Source organism: Panthera tigris, chromosome D2 (genome assembly GCF_018350195.1).
Source record: "Panthera tigris isolate Pti1 chromosome D2, P.tigris_Pti1_mat1.1, whole genome shotgun sequence".
NCBI lineage: Eukaryota > Metazoa > Chordata > Mammalia > Carnivora > Felidae > Panthera > Panthera tigris.
This window is the reverse complement of record NC_056670.1, coordinates 11,100,555-11,119,437: the sequence shown is the minus strand read 5'-3', so window position 1 is coordinate 11,119,437 and position 18,883 is coordinate 11,100,555. Positions and strand designations below refer to the sequence as shown.

General features: G+C 39.0%; 1 protein-coding gene across 1 annotated transcript in view; it reads left to right on the top strand.

Moving 5' to 3' along the window:
- The window catches only part of RYR2 (ryanodine receptor 2), a 753,483-nt gene that overhangs the window by 514,919 nt on the left and 219,681 nt on the right, over positions 1 to 18,883 (top strand). Inside the window, exons 37-40 of the mRNA XM_042960054.1 lie at positions 1,120 to 1,924; positions 4,561 to 4,761; positions 11,377 to 11,482; positions 18,182 to 18,325. Coding sequence (XP_042815988.1) covers positions 1,120 to 1,924; positions 4,561 to 4,761; positions 11,377 to 11,482; positions 18,182 to 18,325 — 1,256 coding nt within the window. The remainder of the gene's footprint in view (positions 1 to 1,119; positions 1,925 to 4,560; positions 4,762 to 11,376; positions 11,483 to 18,181; positions 18,326 to 18,883) is intronic.

The following is an 18,883-nucleotide window of genomic DNA, read 5'->3' as shown; positions in this document are numbered from 1 at the left end:
ATAGAATACCTGTGACCCGGGAAGCATAGACACAGTGGATGGGCATGGACAGGATGATCGAGTATGGAGGACGGTGACAGAGCTTAACAGCAAATAATCATAAGTAATTACTCAGCTTCTACTGTGTAGGGGTTAACTGCTAGACGAATATTAATGAAGTCATATAATAACCCATGTTCTGATGAGTCTATATTATAGTCTCACCAAGGACACTTTTCTAGATGAATGAGTCATTCCTTTTATTGTGAATATATCAAGTTTCTACTTTCAATTCTACAGTGTCACCCATGGGCAATCTTAATAATTTAAATAAATAGTGTAGAAACATTAGCACATCGAAAGGAATTACGTCCTCTTAAAATTGACTTCGTTTTGAAAGGAATGGCTTTACTTTAGGCATATTCTGGCCATTTTAAGTTTTTTATGGGTTGGAAGGGCATGATACATTCTAGAAGCAAAATGGCCCAGCGTAGACTCAGCTTCCCAGTAGAAACTTTGCTACGCGAAATATCACAAATAGTATTTGTTTCACAAGCCATACATGCCCGGTGGAAACCAGGGCTGCACTGGTCTAAGTCTGGGGCCGTGAGGGATGTGTAAGAAGGTACATCACTTCAGAAGCATTAGTCCTCCATTCTCTTACTTCCGACTGGTCAGGCGAATCGCTAATCATAGGTCAGAGACAGGGACAACTTAGCCTAAGGAAAAGGTCTCTGGCTTTCTGGGGCAGCTTAGCCAAGTTGGAAAAGGAGATTCAAGATTTTCTAAGGAGGGCTCAAATTCTGAAAGGAAAGGAGACACGGGTGCAGATCGAGACTCCGTGTCTACGAGAGGTGCCCCAAACCTGAGGGTGATTGATGGAGGATGAAGCAGCTTCAACCACTAGTGGTTAGAAATTTCCCACGTAAAATTGCATACGGAGGAAAACTTGTAAAATACCTAGTACTGACGGAGGAAAAAAAAAATACACCAACATGAAACCTGTCATAGAAAATCGGGAACAAAGATATGTTTCCGTAACTTTTTGAAATTCATGAGGTACTTAGATTTCTCCTGTGATGCGGAGTTTTTAGAACTTTTCCCCACCTGACCTTGCTACCACTCTCCTCCTGTGTACAGATCTGTGGACATACTGGAGCTGACAGAGCAGGAAGAGCTGCTGAAATTCCACTACCACACGCTCCGGCTTTACTCCGCCGTCTGCGCCCTCGGGAACCACCGGGTGGCGCATGCGTTGTGCAGCCACGTGGACGAACCCCAGCTGCTCTACGCCATCGAGAACAAGTACATGCCCGGTTTGCTGCGGGCCGGCTACTATGACCTGCTGATTGACATCCACCTGAGCTCCTACGCCACTGCCAGGCTCATGATGAACAGTGAGTTCATCGTGCCCATGACGGAGGAGACCAAGAGCATCACCCTCTTCCCTGATGAGAACAAAAAGCACGGCCTCCCCGGGATTGGCCTCAGCACCTCCCTCAGGCCACGGATACAGTTCTCCTCCCCCAGTTTTGTGAGCATCAATAACGAATGCTACCAATACAGTCCAGAGTTCCCGCTGGACATCCTGAAGGCCAAAACCATTCAGATGCTGACAGAAGCTGTTAAAGAGGGCAGCCTGCATGCCCGGGACCCCGTGGGGGGCACCACTGAATTTCTCTTTGTACCTCTCATCAAGCTTTTCTATACTCTGCTCATCATGGGGATCTTCCACAATGACGACTTAAAACACATCTTGCAGCTGATAGAGCCCAGTGTGTTCAAGGAAGCCGCCACTCCGGAAGAAGACACTGAGGCTCTGGAGAAAGAGCCCTCCATGGAAGACTCCAAGCCAGAAGGAGCTGGAGAAGAAGAAGCCAAAGGGGGTAAGAGGCCCAAGGAAGGACTGCTCCAAATGAAACTGCCTGAGCCAGTTAAATTGCAGGTAATCAGAAAACAAAACAAAATGAAAAAACAAACAACAACAACAAAATTTTTTTTAGTGAATTTCAGGGTCACTAACTATTTAGGTATTGATATTTGCCTTTGTCTCTTTTCCTCTTGGTGGTGGGGGAGGGGTGTGTGTGTATTTTTGTGTTCGTGTATAATGATCGTTTTTCATAAAATTAACCAACTTCCTGTTGTGTTTTGGGATGTGCCAGTATAATTTTCTTGCATTTAGAATGGAATTCGTGAATGGGGCGCCTGGGTGTCTCAGTCAGTTAAGCGTCCGACTTCAGCTCAGGTCATAATCTCACGGTTTGTGGGTTCCAGCCCCGCACTGGGCTCTATGCTGACATCTCAGAGCCTGGAGCCTGCTTTGGATTCTGTGTCTCCCTCTCCCTCTCTCTCTCTGTCTCTGTCTCTGTCTCTCTCTCTCAAAAATAAATAAGCATTAAAAAAAAATTAGAATGCGGGGCACCTGGGTGGCTCAATTGGTTAAGCATCTGACTTCAGCTCAGGTCATGATCTCATGGTTCGTGGGTTCGAGCCCCACGTCGGGCTCTGTGCTGACAGCTCAGAGCCTGGAGCCTGTTTCAGGTTCTGTGTCTCCCTCTCTCTCTCTGACCCTCCCCCGTTCATGCTCTGTCTCTCCTCTGTCTCAAAAATAAATAAACGTTAAAAAAAAATTTTTTTAAAAAATTAGAATGGAATTCATGAATTTTCTAATGGTGTCAGTTGACAGTAGTTGATAAGAAATACATTTAGTGATTTGAGTGTGTGTGTCAGGCACTTTTTCTCCTCCTCTTCATTAGCAATTTCTCTTTCCTCTTATTTCTGCAGATGCATTCCACCAACCATTTGTTGGAATGCCTGAAACAGAAGGGACCCCTTACCCCCTTCCTACCCTGCCCCCACTCTCACTAGCCATAGAACACTTTGTTACCAGTAGGTGTGCCCATTCTCACACAGCAAGATTTTGCTTCCTGCATGTATGTTTCTAAGGAATTAAAGACATTGCCTGTTTCTTGTGCTTATCAAGATGTCTGAAATATCCTTTCTTTTTTTTTTAATTTTTTTTTGTTTAACGTTTTATTTATTTTTGAGACACGGAGAGACAGAGCATGAACAGGGAAGGGTCAGAGAGAGGGAGACACAGAATCCGAAACAGGCTCCAGGCTCTGAGCTGTCAGCACAGAGCCCGACGCGGGGCTCGAACTCACGGACCGCGAGATCATGACCTGAGCCGAAGTCGGCCGCCTAACCGACTGAGCCACCCAGGTGCCCCGCATTCTAATTTTTTTTTAATGCTTATTTATTTTTGAGAGACAGAGAGAGACAGAGACAGAGACAGAGAGAGAGAGGGAGACACAGAATCCAAAGCAGGCTCCAGGCTCTGAGCCGTCAGCACAGAGCCCGACGCTGGGCTTGAACCCGCGAGGGAGATCATGACCTGAGCTGAAGTTGAATGCTCAACCGACTGAGCTACCCAGGCGCCCCAACCATTGAATAATTTTAACAAGGGAATTTGATTCTAAAAATTTAATTGTAGCTGCTGTGATGAAAACTGATAAGGAGAAGAGCTAGTCCTCCAGAGTCCACTCAGTCGAGAGGCTGTCACGCTGGTCCAGACCCAAGGGGACGGGGCTTGCACTGGGGTGGGGTGAAGGAGATGAAGAGGGGAGTGGATGCTAGGGCTACCTCAGAGCTGGCATTGGCAGAAATGTCCCTGTTGTGGTTTTAACGTTCCCTTTAACACTGCTTTGTATTTATATCACAATTGGTATTAAGTATATTTAAATGCTTTCCGAAACATGGGCAGAGCGTTCTCTTGTAGGCATATTTCTACCAACATATTCTCTCAGTTAAAAATCCTTTTAGCTGAGGTGCCTGGGTGGCTAGTTGGTTAAGCATCTGACTTTGGGTTTCATCTCAGGTCTTGATCTTGCACTTTATGTGTTCAAGCCCTGTGTCGGGCTTCACACAGTGTAGAGCCTGCTTGGGATTCCGTCTCTCTCCGTCCCTACCTTGCTTGTGGCGTCTTTCTCTTTCTCTCAAAATAAATAAATACGCTTAAATCCTTTTGACTTCTGGTTGAATACCCAACTTGGCATTTAATGAATGAACAGTGAAACCAATAAATTAATTTACATGCAGAGTCTGGAGGTGCAGAGTTCTAGAATTAGTATAGGAGCTCAATAATGTCCTCAGGAAGCCAGCTCTTAATATTTTCCTGTGCTCCTTAGTCTGCGGTTTTCATCCTAAAGTGAAACAGTCATGTCACTCATTACCCAGTTAAACCCAATTTGAAAAGAGAGTGTTCTAGTCTGTTGTTATTGGTGTGAAATCTTTCCCACAAGACTCCTCACTGAGTTCGCCTTATATATCTCATTTGCCATAGCCCCGGTAGCTGCCGAGGAGGCCAGGGCAGTTAAGTGTCCACCAACGGGGCATGCATTTACCCTTTTAAGCTTAGAAAAACTGTAGGTTTTATCCCCTGGGACCAAGCACAGTGCTGCCTACACAGAATCAGAGTTCTGTTCATAGAAGAGTTGATACTAAGCGTGTCTGCCACAGGTACACATTAACTACTTAAGATTCCTGAATTCACCCCTGATGTCTTGTTCATCATCTTTTCAGATGTGTCTGCTGCTCCAGTACCTCTGTGACTGCCAGGTCCGACACCGGATAGAAGCCATCGTGGCCTTTTCAGATGACTTTGTAGCCAAGCTCCAAGACAATCAGCGCTTCCGTTACAACGAAGTTATGCAAGCTTTAAACATGTCGGCGGCGCTCACTGCCAGGAAGACAAAGGAATTTCGATCCCCACCTCAGGAACAGGTACAAGAATGAAATGGAAATTCTTCCCTTTTTACTTTGGGCTTTAGTTCATTCAGGATCCGTACATCGTGAAATTACAGTATAAATTACAAGTGGGCTTTTTTTTCCCCCCTGTTCTCCTTAAACTAGCCAAGTAGATTTAGTAATTCTTAGTTTCACCAAAGGAAAAGAAAAATCTTCTCAGTTTAAACAAATGAGAGATTTATTGAAAGGTATCATGTGTATCATAGAATCTTCGAGGAGACCTGTGTGCCAGACTCTGAAGTTCTACATGTAGAGACAGTACCCAGGGGCGCCTGGGTGGCTCAGTCGGTTAAGTGTCTGACTTCGACTCAGGTCGTGATCTCACAGTGGATTTGAGCCTCACGTCGGGCTCCGTGCTGACAGCTCAGAGCCTGGAGCCTGCCTCGGATTCTGTGTCTCCCTCTCACTCTGCTCACGCTCTGTCTGTCTCTCTCTCAAAAATAAGTAAACATTAAAAAATTAATTAAAAAAAGAAACCGTATCCAACCACACAAGTGGATCTTCTTTGGCTGACATGGCACCACCCAGTGAAAAAGAACCCTTCGCTTCTGTGACTCAATGTCAGACCTTTTCTGTTTGGTCTCTCCTGAAAGACCAAATGTCACTACTGCTGCCAGGCTTGCTGAGAGACTGATCACCTGTTTATGATATCCAAACCCAGATCTGCCTAGGTACAGCAGAATCAAGGGCACATGCCTGAACTAAACAATTAGCTGGTCTAGAATCTACTTCCAGATGGGATGCACACTATCTTCAGTATCTTACCCTGACCTTTTCTCTATGTATCAAGATATTTCCAAATGAAAATATTTGTGGACTAATTGAAGAATTTGTTTTCTCACCAGAATGAAATTTCTTTGAGGGAAGGGACATGGGATTTTGTTTATTGCCACAAATAGCATTTATGGAGCAGAAAACAAGACCAGGCTCCCCCAAATCAACTCCATTCGTTACACCGCTATTGATAGCTCCTGCTTCTAGAAAAATGGAGTACGTGTGCCTTTCCCTGTTCTTCTAAGTACAACTGTCACCCTGGAAATTACATAAAAGACAACATACAAAGACTCTGAAAGATAGAAAACAGGAGACTGACTATGGAACTTGGGACTTGAGAAACAACATGGTGGTTGAGTCCCCTGGATCTTCTTTTCCCCTCATCTATGCCAGACCTGGAGCTAAAGAAGCTGGCAACCCAGAAATGCTGATGGACACCGACAGGAAAAGCCCCAACAAAAGCCTTCTTTGTCCAGCCAGAAGACCAAGAAAACCATCTCTCTAGCAAAACTGAAAGCTTTTAGGTACTAACCGTACTACATCAGCCAAACACCAGTCCAAACTGGCCCACCCAGCGAAGACTGAGTGGGAGCCTAGCCTGCCACCCTCATCAGGCTGTAATGAGGTGCCCCGGCTGGAGCTGTGAGGAGCTGAGACTTTTCCCAGCTGGGTGGTAACGAGGGTTGCATCGTCCAAAGTGTCAGGAGAGGCTAGGGAGGGAGAAGTACCAAGGCACTCTTGCCCTTTCCAGCTGGGGTTGTGTGGGTACAGGTCTAGGGGGAACTGGTCTCCCAAACTGCCCAGTGGGAACAAGACCTTCTTTCCTCAAGTGCTCGCGGAGGCCGAGTGGGGAAATGGTCTTCCGCTCCCACCTGGAAGTAACAAGGAACAGGGCAGGTTAAACTCTTCTCCTGCTAGCTACTGTCAGAAGAAGCCAGAAATTTAAGATCGAGAAGTCTCATAGTACCAAAATGCCCAGGTTTCAGTTTAAAAAAAAAAAAAAATCACTCATCATATCAAGAACCAAGAAAACCTTGAATGAAAAAAGACAATCACTAGATACCAACTCGGATGATCTCCAGCTCATGAAGATTTCAATTTCTCTGACAAGGCTTTTAAAGCAGCCATCATAAAGCTTCCAAATGGAAAAAAAAAAAAAAAAAAGTCTTCACAAAGAAAGAAAGATAGGAACAAGAACCAAATGGAAATTTTAGAAATGAAAAATAGCGAAAATAAAGAAACCTTTAATGGATACACTGAACAGCAGAAAGGAGACAGAGAAAAGAATCATTGAACTAAAGAGGGAATAATGAGAATCACCTACCCAGTCTGAAGAACAGAAAACAAACTGGAAAAGAAAATAAAGCTTTAAGAACCAGTGAAAATATAACAAAACATCAAACGTTTGTGACACTGGAGTCCTAGGAATAGGAGAAAGAGGGGGAACTGAAAAAAAAAAAAAAAAAAAAACCTTGGAAAAAATCAAAGTTGAAACTTTCCAAGTTTGGCAAAAGATACAAAGAAAAAGACTCAAGGGGCACCTGGGTGGCCCAGCTGGTTACGTGTCTGACTCTTGATTTCAGCTCAGATTGATTTCAAGTTTCTGAGTTTGTGAGTTCAAGCCTTGAGTTGGGCTCTGTGCTGTCAGCGCGGAGCCTGCTTAGGATTCTCTCTCTCCATCTCTCTCTGCCCATCCCCCACTATTTGTCTTTCTCAAAAATAAATAAAGAAACTTATAAAAAGAGAGAGAGAGAGAGACTCAAAAAGCTGAATAAACCCTAAACAGAATACCCGAAGATATCTAAATCAAGATATACCATAGTCCAACTTCTGAAAACGAGAGACACAGAAAAAAATCTCAAAAGCAGTGAGAAAGAAATGACACCTAGAGGGAAAAAACAATGTGAGTGACCGAGATTTCAGATCACAAATCATGTAGGCCAGATGGAGGCAGCACACTGGTTTTCAACTGAAAAAAAGACTGAAAACCCAGAACTCTATAGGCAATGAAAATATCCTTCAGAAATGCAGGGGAAATCAAGACATTCTCAAATGGAGGGAAAGGATGAGATTTGGACTACAGCAGGCCAACCCTGAAGGAAAGCCTAAATGAAGTCCTTTAAATGGAGAGAAAATGACAATAGAAGAAAATATGGAAAATCAGGAATGAAGAAAGAACAATGGAAGGTGTTAAAATAGGAATAAATACAATATATCTTCCCTTTTCTTTTGGGTTCTCTGTTTTTAAAAAATTTTTTTAATGTTTTTTTTTTTTTTTTTTTGAGAGACAGACAGACATGAGCCGGGGAGGGGCAGAGAGAGAGGGAGACACAGAATCTGAAGCAGGTTCCAGGCTCCAAGCTGTCAGCCCAGAGCCCGACGTGGGGCCCGAATCCAAGAACTGTGAGATTATGACATGAGCTGAAGTTGGACGCTTAACCGACTGAGCCACCCAGGCCCCCCAAGTTTCTCTCTCTTTTTTTAAAAATGTTTATTTTTGAGAGAGAGAGAGAGAGAGAGGGAAACAGAGGATCTGAAGTAGGCCCTGCGCTGACAGTAGAGAGCCTGATGAGGGGCTCAAACTTGCAAACTATGAGATCATGACCTGAGCCAAAACCAAAAGTTGGACGCTTAACCAACTGAGCCACCCAGGCGCCCCTCCTTTTGAGTTTTCTAGATTATATTTGATGGATGAAGCAAAAATGATGAAGCTCTCTGCTGTGTTCTAGATGTATTTATAGGTAATATTTAAGACATTTGTATTTTAAATGAAGGAGGATAAGGGGTATAAAAGAGAGATGAGTTTTCTGTGCTTCAAACTGGTAAAATGTTGATGCCAGTAGGCTGTGATGAATTATGTACGTATATTTTATATCCAGAGCAACCACTAAAAAAAACTATGCATAGAGATATACTAAAAAAAATGCCAGGGATAATTCAAAACGAAATCCTAAAAATAGTTCAAGGAACCCACAGCAAGTTGGGAAAAATAAAGCAGAACAAACAAAAAACATGAAATTACAGACTTAAGTCATATCAATAAAGGCTTGAACATTACTCCAATTAAAAGAGATTGGCCGAGTGGATTATATAAAACTTGGCCTAACCATCTGCTGTTAGGGTTACATCTATGAGATGTTTCTCTGATGAGGTATTTCTAGGAGAAGTTTTATATCACATAGAATGATGTAGATAGGTTGAAAGTGAAAGGTTGAAAAAAGATATATTATGAAACACTGAAAGAAAGTAAGAGTGACTCTATCAGAGTAAAGAAATTACCAGAGGCAGACAGGAACATTACACAATGCTGTAAGAACCTACCAAGAAGGCAAATGCACAGGTACTGCATACAGCCGAAAAATATGTGAAGTCCACACAGAACCGAAAGGAGAAGTAGATAAATACACAATGATAGTTGGAGACCTCAGCACTCCTCTTTCAGTAATTGATAGAAAGCTAGGCAAAAGTCAGCAAGAACATAGGAAAATGCGACTCTGTCATCACCCAACAGGGTCTTTGGGTATTTGTATAACACTCCATCCAACAACATCATACATAGTTTTTTTTCAAGCATCCATGAAACATTCTCAAAGATGGACTGTATGCTGGGCCTTAAACAGCCTAAACGGATTTAAAAGCATTTAAATTTTTTCATACAGAATCTTTTTCCTGACCACGGTAGAGTCAACTTAGAAATCAATAAAAGACAGAAAACAGAAAAATCTCCAAATACTTGGAAACTAAACAACACAATTGTAAATAACTCATAGTGTAAGGAGGAAGTCTTAAGGAAAATTTAAAAATCATTCAACTGAGGGGCGCCTGGGTGGCTCCGTTGGTTAAGTGTCTGACTTCGGCTCAGGTCATAATCTCGCAGTTCATGAGTTGGGCTCTGTGCTGACAGCTCAGAGTCTGGAGACTGCTTGGGATTCTGTGTATCCCCTCTTTCTCTGACACTCTCTCTCTCTCTCTCTCTCTCTCTCTCTCTCTCTCTCTCAGATAAATAATAAAACATTAAAAAAAATGTTTAAATCAATGAACTGAAAAAAATGAAAGTAATCACATATCAAAATTTGTGGGAACAGCTAACACAGTGCTGAGAGGATAATTTATGACATTAAATATTTACATTTAAAAAGAGAAAAACACTCAGTAATCTCAGTTGACATCACAAGCATTTGGGAAAAAAAAAAAGGGTAAGGGTGCCTGTGTGGTTCAGTTGGTTGAGTGTCCGACTTTGGCTCAGGTCATGATCTTGTGGTTCGTGAGTTTGAGCCCCACGTCGGGCTGACTCCAGAGCCTGGAGCCTGCTTCAGATTCTGGGTCTCCCTCTCTCTCTCCCCTTCCCCCAACACCCTCTCAAAAATAAATAAACATTAAAAAATTTTTTTTAAAAAAGAGTGAAATAAACCCAAAGCAAGCAGAAGGAAGGCAATAACATAAAGGCAGAAATCAATGAAAATGAAAACAGGACAACAACTGAAAAAAAATTAATGAATCCAAAAACTGGTTATTTAAAAATACCAACAAAAGAGAGCCAAAGCATAAGAGACTGTTAAAAACTGAGAACAAACTGAGGGTTGATGGGGGGTGGGAGGGAGGGGAGGGTGGGTGATGGGTATTGAGGAGGGCACCTTTTGGGATGAGCACTGGGTGTTGTATGGAAACCAATTTGACAATAAATCTCATATATTGAAAAAAATAAATAAATAAAAAATAAAAATATCAACAAAATCTACAAAACACTGAAAAGACTGACAAAGGTAAAAGACACAAATTATCAGAAATGAAATGAGGGATCACTACAGACCCTGAGGACATCAGAAGGATCATATAGCAATATATGCATGCATTCTGTGTGATTCCATTTATGTAACGTTCTTGAAATGACAATAATACAGAAATGGATAACAGTCAATTAGTGATTGACAGGAATAAGGGATGAGGAGCAAATAGGAGGGAAGTGGGTGTGGTTATAATGGTATAGCAGGAAGGATCCTTGAGGTGCTAGAGTTGTTCTCTATCTTAACTATCAATGTCAGTCTCCTGGTTGTGATTCTGTACTACTGTTTTGTAAGATGTTACCTTTGGGGGGATTGAGTAAAGGGTGTATGTTATCTCTTTGTGTTATTTCTTAAAATAGCGTAGGAATCTACAGTTCTCTCAAAATAAAAGTTAAACAAAAAATTCATGTAAAAAATTCTAAAAAGAAAACAGTTGTTTCTTCGGGGGAATTTGCGAAACAGCAACATTCCTTTCTTTTCTTCATTCAGAAGTGTAATAGTTCTATGTCTGAAGCTAAAACCAATTGAGGATTGTTTCTTGAATTTGGTTAATTGAACTATTAATGTTATTAAAGAGCAAGTTATCCATTATATTACTTTTCTATCGTATTTAGAATTTTTTTGCCTTTGCTACTATATCCTTCTCAAAAAGAATTCTTTAAAATATTCAGTAAAGTTTAGAAATTAGCTAGAAAAAAGGAAATCTAGGAAAAGCACAATAAAATATTTTTAAAAATAACATTTAGATTTTAGTTGATTTAAGAACCCTAAGTATACAAGGGTCTAACATATTGTGGATTTGAGAAAGAGGAAGCAAATTATATGACTATGTTGCAACAAGCGAGGCTTTGAATAGTTCTATTTATTTTGTGGTATTTGTTATACTGAGTGATAATGACTTTTCATCTTTTGGGCTGCAGTTTATGAATATTCAAAGATTGAACATCTTTGGTGTTTATGATCTTTGCTGTGTCTTTCCTGATTTCACTTTTCTTTTACTCTTGTTCTTCCTCTTGTTTGTCCAAACTTTCAGATCAATATGCTTCTCAATTTTAAGGATGACAAAAGTGAATGTCCATGTCCTGAAGAAATCCGAGACCAGCTCTTAGATTTTCACGAAGATTTGATGACACATTGTGGTAATGTCTTCTTGACTTACAACTCTTTTTAAATGTGTTATTGATTGATTAATTGATAATTGACATACCACCACTATATAATTTTAGAATACACGGTGTGATGGTTTGATTTGCATATCTTATGAAATGATTGCCATAATAGGTTCTGCTAAGCTTCCATCTTCTCATATGGATGCATTAAAACTTTAGAAGGAAGAATAATGGGAAAATTTTTTTTTCCTTGTGATGAAAACTCTTAGGATTTACCTTCTTAACAATTTTCCTGTATTTCATACAACAGGTTTAGCTGTAGTCATCATGCTGTACATTGCATACCTGGTACTTATTTAACCTATACCTGGGAGTTTGTACCTTTTGACCAGTTTCCTTCAATTCCTCTCTCCCCACTCCCCACTTCTGATAACAAGTCTGCTTTCTTTTTCTCTGAGTTTGTTGTTTGCTTATGTGTTTGTTTTGGTTTTTAGGTTTTATACATAAGTGAGATCATACAATATTTCTCTTTTTCTGTCTGGCTTATTTCTCTTAGCATAATGCCTTCATGTTCTGTCTTTGTTATCACAGATGGCAGTATTTCCCGGTTTTCTGGCTAAATAATATTCCGTAGTATGTATATACCACAACTTCTTTATCCGTTCATTTCCAGATGGACACTTACATTGTTTCCATGTCTTGGCTATCGTAAACAATGCTCCTATGAGCATGGAGGTGCAGATTCCTTTTCCAAATTAGTGTTTTTGTTTCATTTGGATATGTTTTAAGAAGTGGGTTACTGGATCATATGGTAGTTCTATTTTTAAAATTTTGTAAGGATCCTCTATACTGTTTTCCACAATAGCTGTACCAGTTTACAATTCATCAGCAGTGTGCAAGGTGTTCTGTTCTCCACATGCTCACCAGCATTTTGTTAATCTTTTGCCTTTTCAGTGGTGGCCATTCTAATAGGTGTGAGGTGCTTTGCTACCTGATTATGGTTTTGATTTGCTTCTCTCTAATGACCAGTGATGATGTTGAGCATCTTTTCATGTACCATTTGGCCTTTCATATGTCTTTTTTGGAGCTGAAGAAACATCTATTCAAGTCCTTTGCCCATTTTTTAATTGAGTTGGGTTTTTTTGTTTTGTTTTGTTTGCTATTGAGTTATAGAAGTTCTTTATATGTTTTGGGTATCAACTCCTCATCAGATATATAGTTTGAAAACGTTTTTCCCCATTCTGTAGGTTGTCTTTTCACTTGGTTAGTAGTTAATTTGATGTAGTCCCATGTGTTTATTTTTGATATTGTTGCTTGTGGTTTAGGTGTTATATCCAAAAAATTATTACCAAGACCCATATCAAGGAGCTTTGTTGCTGTGTTTTTTTTTCTAGAAGTTTCATGATTTGGGGTCAAACATTTAAGTCTTTAATCCATTTGTAGTTAATTTTCATGAGTGGTTAAGATATGGGTCCAGTTTCATTCTTTTAAATGTGAATATCTGATTTTCCCAGCACCATTTATTGAAGACTGTCTTTTTCTCCATTGGGTATTCTTGGCAACCCTGTCAACTAACAGTAAACCATGTATGCTTGGGTTTATTTCCAGGCTCTCGATTCTTTTCCATTTACCTATTTGTTCATTTTTATGCCAGTTCCATGCTGTTTTGATGACTCTAGTGAAATCAGGAAGTGTGATACTTCTTGATTTGCCCTTCTTTCTCAGAATTTCTTTGGCTATTGGAGGATTTTGTGATTTCATATAAGTTTTAGAAAGGTTTTTTCTACTTCTGTAAAAAATGCCTTTGAAATCTTGAGAGGGATTGCATTGAATCTAAGATAGCTTCTGATAATATTACCATTTCAACAATATTCTTCCAAATCCATTAACAGAAGATACCTTGCCAGTATTTGTGCCTTCTTCTTTTCACCAATGTATTATAATTTTCAGCATAGAAATCTTTTGCCTCCTTAGTTAAACCTCTTCCTAAGTATTTTATTGTTCTTGATGCTATTGTAAATGGGAATGATTTTTTTAAATTTCTCTTTCAAAAATTTCGTTTTCGGTTTATAGAAACACTACATATTGTTGCCCTGCAACTTTAGTGAATTCATTGATTAGATCAAACAGGTTTTTAGGTTGAATCTTTAGTATTTTCTATATAAAAATCATGTTGTCTGCAAATAGAAACCATTTCATTTATTCCTTTCCAATTCATGTACCTTTTATTTCTTTTTATTCCCTAATTGTTCTAGCTAAGACTTTCAGTACTGTGTTGAATAGGAATGGTGAGAGTGCGTAACTTTGTTCTGTTCCTAATCTTAGAGGGAACATTTTTAATATTTCACCATTGAGAAATAAAAGCTATGGGTTTGTCATATTGGCCTTTGTTATGTTGAGATATATTTCTTCTGTGCCTAATTTGTTAAGAGTTTTTATCATGAATGCATGTTAAATTTGGTTGAGTGTTCTTTCCAACGTGCCTACAGAAATGATCATATGGTTCTTTTCTTTCATTCTGTTATTGTGGTGTATCACGTTGATTGTTTTGCATATGTTGAACTATCCTTGAATCCCAGGGATAAATCATGCTTGATCATGGAGAATGATCCTTTAAATATGCTGTTGAATTCAATTTCCTGGTATTGAGAAATTTTGCATCTCTATTTGTCAGGGATAATGTCCTGTGGCTTTCTTTTCCGGTAGTGTTCTTTGCAGTTTTGGTGTCAGGATAATGCTGGCCTAGTAAAATGAGTTTCGGAGTGTTTCCTCCTTTTTGATTTCTTTGGAAGAGTTTAAGAATTGCTGTTAATTCTTCTTTAAATGTTTGGTAAAATTCACCAGTAAAGCCTTTCTTCATTGTGAGATATTTGAGTACGGATTCATTTTCCTTAAATTTCTCTATTCAGAGTTTCCATTCCTGTCTTGGTAAGGTGGATGTTTCTAAGAACTTTTCCATTTCTTCTAGGTTGTCCACTTTGTTTGCTTATAATCTTCATCGTAACCTTTTATAATCTTTAGAATTTCTGTGGTATCTTTTTCATTTTTTCATTTACAATGTCTCCTTTATCATTTATATTGTTGTTAACTTTAGTCCTGTTTCCTCCCCCCGGCCTTGGTTAGTCTACCTAAACGTTTGTCAATTTTGTTGTTTTTTTTTTTAAAGAAATAACTCTTATTTTGGTTAATCTTTTCTATTGTTTTTTGATCTATATGTCATTTATTTCTGCTCTAATCTTTAATATTTCCTTTCTTCTGCTAACTTTAGGCTCTGTTCATTCCTCTTTTTCTCGTTCCTTAAGCTTACACTTCAGTTTATTTGGGATCTTTCTTGCTTCTTAATGTAAGCACTTATGTATTGCTATGAACTTCCCTCATAGAACTGCTTTAGTTGCCCCCATAAATTCTGGCATGTTGTGTTTCCAGTTTTATTTGTCTCATTAAATTTATTTCCCCTTTAACTTATTCTTGGATTCATTGGTTATTCAAGAGAATGCTGTTTAATTTCCCTGTGTTCATGAATTTTCCAGGTTTCCCCCTGTCATTGATTTCTGATTTCATGCCTTGTGGTCAGAGAAGATAACCAGTATAATCAGCCCTCTTGAATTTACTAAGACTTGTTTTATGGCCTAGCACGTATTCTATCCTAGAAAATGTTCCATGTGCACTTGAGAAGAATGTGTATTCTGCTGTTGTTTAATAGGATGTTTTCTATATGTCCTCTAGGTCATTTGATCCGTACTGTTGTTAAAATCCACGCTTTCCTTATTGATTCTGTCCTGGATGATCTATTCATTGTAGAGAGTGGGGTATTAAAGTCCCCACCTATTATTGTATTACTCCTTATTTCCCCATTTAGTTTTGTTTTTGTTTTTGTTTTTGTGTTTTACCTTTTGCTTTATACATTTAAGTACTCCAGTGTTGGGTGCATAAATATTTATAGTTGTTATATCTTATTGATGTATTGACCTCTTTATCATTAGATAATGACCCTCTTTGCCTCATTTTACCATTTTTAGTTTAAAGTCTCTTTTATCTGATGAATGTATAGCTTCCTGTGGTATTTTATTTTGGTTTGATTATGTTTTGGTGGGAGTTGTTGGTTTTTATTATTATTATTATTATTATTATTATCATTATTTTTAGTTATTTGCTTGAAATGCCATTTATCATCCCTTCACTCTTGGTCTTTGTCTTTAAGGCTAAAGTGAATCTCTTATGGGCAGCATATGGTTGGATCTTATTTTTATTCAGCTATTCTGGGTCTTTTGGTTGGAGAATTTTATACATTTACACTTAAAGTAATTATATTGCAAACAAGGACTTACTATTACTATTTCATTATTTTTTGGGTTGTTTTGTAAATCAACTTTTCCTTTTTATTTATCCTGCTGTATTTTGTGTTTTTGTGTTGATATCTTTTGTTATGAGTATGCTTGCCTTTTTTCTTGTGTTCTTTTGTATAATTATTATAAAATTTTCCCTTGTGGTTACCATAAGGTTTATGTAAAATACCGTAAAGTTATAACAACATATTTTAATTCATTTTAAAAAGCTAATTTTAAAGAAGAATCGTGAGTTATGCACCACTATTACTTTACTGTAAAATCTAATTTTGATTATATGCTTACCATTACTGGTAATATTTATGCTACCTTTTTGTGTTTTTATGATCTTAATTAGAGTTTTTTGACTTCCATTCAAAGAACTCCCTCTGACATTCCCTATAAGGCAGATTTGGTGGTAATTAACTTCCTTAGCTTTTGTTTATTGGGGAAAGTGTCTATCCCTCCTCTTTTTCTGAAGGACAGTGTTGCTGGGTATGGAATTCTTGGCTTATAGTTATTTTCTTTCAGTGTTTTGAATAAGTGGTCCCATTCTCTCCTGTCCTGACAAGTTTCTGATGAGAAATTTGCCAGTGTTCTTATGGGAGATCCCTTTTACATAACTTCTATCTTTTGCTGCTTTTAAAATTCTTTTCTTGCCTTTGCTTTTTGACATTTTAATCATAATGTGTCTCCGTGTAGCCTTCTACAGGTTCAACACCTTTGGGGTCTTTTGGGCCACATGGATCTGCATGTCCATTTCTCTCCCCAGATTTGGGAAGTTTTCAGCCATTATTTAAATATACTTTCTGGCCCTTGTGCTTTCTCCTTTTGGAATTCCCACAATGTGAATATTGTTTCTTTCCATTTTGTCCCATAAATCTCATAGGTTTTCTTCAGACTGCATGATTTCAATCGACCTATTCTTCAGGTTTTTGATTCTTCTTCTGCATATTGAGTCTACTTTTGAAACTCTCAGTCAAATTCTTCAGTTACTGTATTTTTCAACTCTAGGATTTCTGTTTATTCATTTTAATGATTACTGTTTCCTTGTCAAACATCTTGTTTTGAACTGTTTTCGTAATTTTGTTGAGCCGTCAGTGTGTATTTTTCATACACATGTACTGATACCAAAGTTAATATAAATGTAAATAGGCTCAGAAATATACATGATGCCTGTTAGGGGTCCATATAAGAATATTTACTATGCCAAAATGGTTAACTGACCCTGTGTGGGAAGTCATAAAAAGTAGAGAGATCACAAAGGCTTTAGTACTAAGCAGGAGATAACCAACATCTTATTTTTATTTTTTCTCTTTTCTTCAGTGGCAGGGAATGGGAAGGGGGGATTGGGACATGTAACCAGATGCTTCTGGCAAAGAGATGAGAGTTAGGTTGATTTAGTCTAAAGATATTTGATCACAAATAGTTGTATTTAAACCAGTTGTGGGGCACTTTTTAGGACTGGCCTAAGAAATGTGGCACATATCTTTTGAAATTAATTAATGCTTAAGGAAATCCTTTGTTAAGTTATATGTCAGTAGCCCAAATCTATTAGGGGAGCTTTCCCCACCTTTCATTCTAAGAACTTTTGAAATAGAATTGACTTGTTCTCAACACGTGGTGCTTTTACCCTTTAAGCAGTGATACGAACAAAGTGTCCCAGTGAAAGAGAATTAATTAGTCATTTATTAGTCATTTGTTAAGTGATATATAGCACCAGTGGCATTATTTTTATTTTAGTTTAGTGAAGAGAATACAAGCATCACCTTGCATATTGATTTAACTTATGAATGAAGAAGACTAAATGAGTGCCAGAAAAGTTATACTATATATCTGTTATAAATAAAGGGATGCTCTAAAATGATAGGATTATTGCTTAAGACGTAGAGCATTTCGCTGGGTTAGGATAGCTAATTATGCCTACCATCGTTTCTCTCAATTTGTTAAAATACCACTGTGATTTTTAGAGGCAATTGAGGTGGCTGACAGTTCAGGAGATATTTTTGGGAGGGCAAAGCTGTAAGTTTGTGCAGATAGCACCTGAAGTCAGACATGCCTGAGGGTCAGCTAAGGGTCAGACTAAATAGCAGAATTGATCTGGACTCTTAAGAGTGTTTTTTTTGTTCTCTGTCTCATTTTATAATTTGTCTCAGCTGCTAATAGCCCTGGGCCCATTGGAACAGGAGAAAAAGAGAAAGGAGGACGTAGAGGCCGGTGTGTGGATTTTACCTGAGAGCTAGTGAAAGAGTGCTTAACTCTGTCTTGTCAAATGTTCTTGACATGACAGCATTGCTTTAAGCTATGCGTGGATAAGTTGCAAAACCAGAGCATTTTTCTCCTAAATGTATTTCTTTCAAACACATTTTTCTTTTCTTCGTTCTCTTTGCTTTTCTCACACCAGGAATTGAGCTGGATGAAGATGGGTCTCTTGATGGAAACAGTGACTTAACAATTAGAGGACGCCTGCTGTCCTTGGTAGAAAAGGTGACATACCTGAAGAAGAAACAAGCCGAAAAACCAGTTGAGAGTGGCTCCAAGAAGTCCTGTAAGCAGTATGGAAGGAAACTGGCAAAACAACCCAACTGCTGACATTTATTTCTCCTTTGAGCTAACATCATACTAGATGAGCCAGTGAGAAAATTGAGTTTGCAGCTTCTCAGAATCAGATTCTTTTTCTTAAAGTTTATTTACTAATTTTGAGAGGAAGAGAGAGACAGAGAGCAGGGGAGGGGCAGAGAGAAGGACAGAGGATCCGAAGCAGGCTCCAGGATGACGGCAGAGAACCCAATGCGGGGCTCGAACTCACGAACCGTGAGATCATGACCTGAGCTGACCTGAGCTGAAGTCGGGTGCTTAACCGACTGAGCCCCCCGGGCACTGCTAAGAATCACATTCTTAAGTAGATGTCTATGGCCGCCAGAAGTAGATAGGAGCATCCAACTGTATTTGTAGGAACAGATGGAGAGGTAGCAGTATTATAAGGATGGATGGGCTCCCTAGAGGACCAAAAATTTAGGTATTTGATCAGGGACTATCAAGAGAAGGTACAAAGTGGGTAATTTAGCTTTCATGTCTAAATATTATGCTATTGACTTTCAAATGT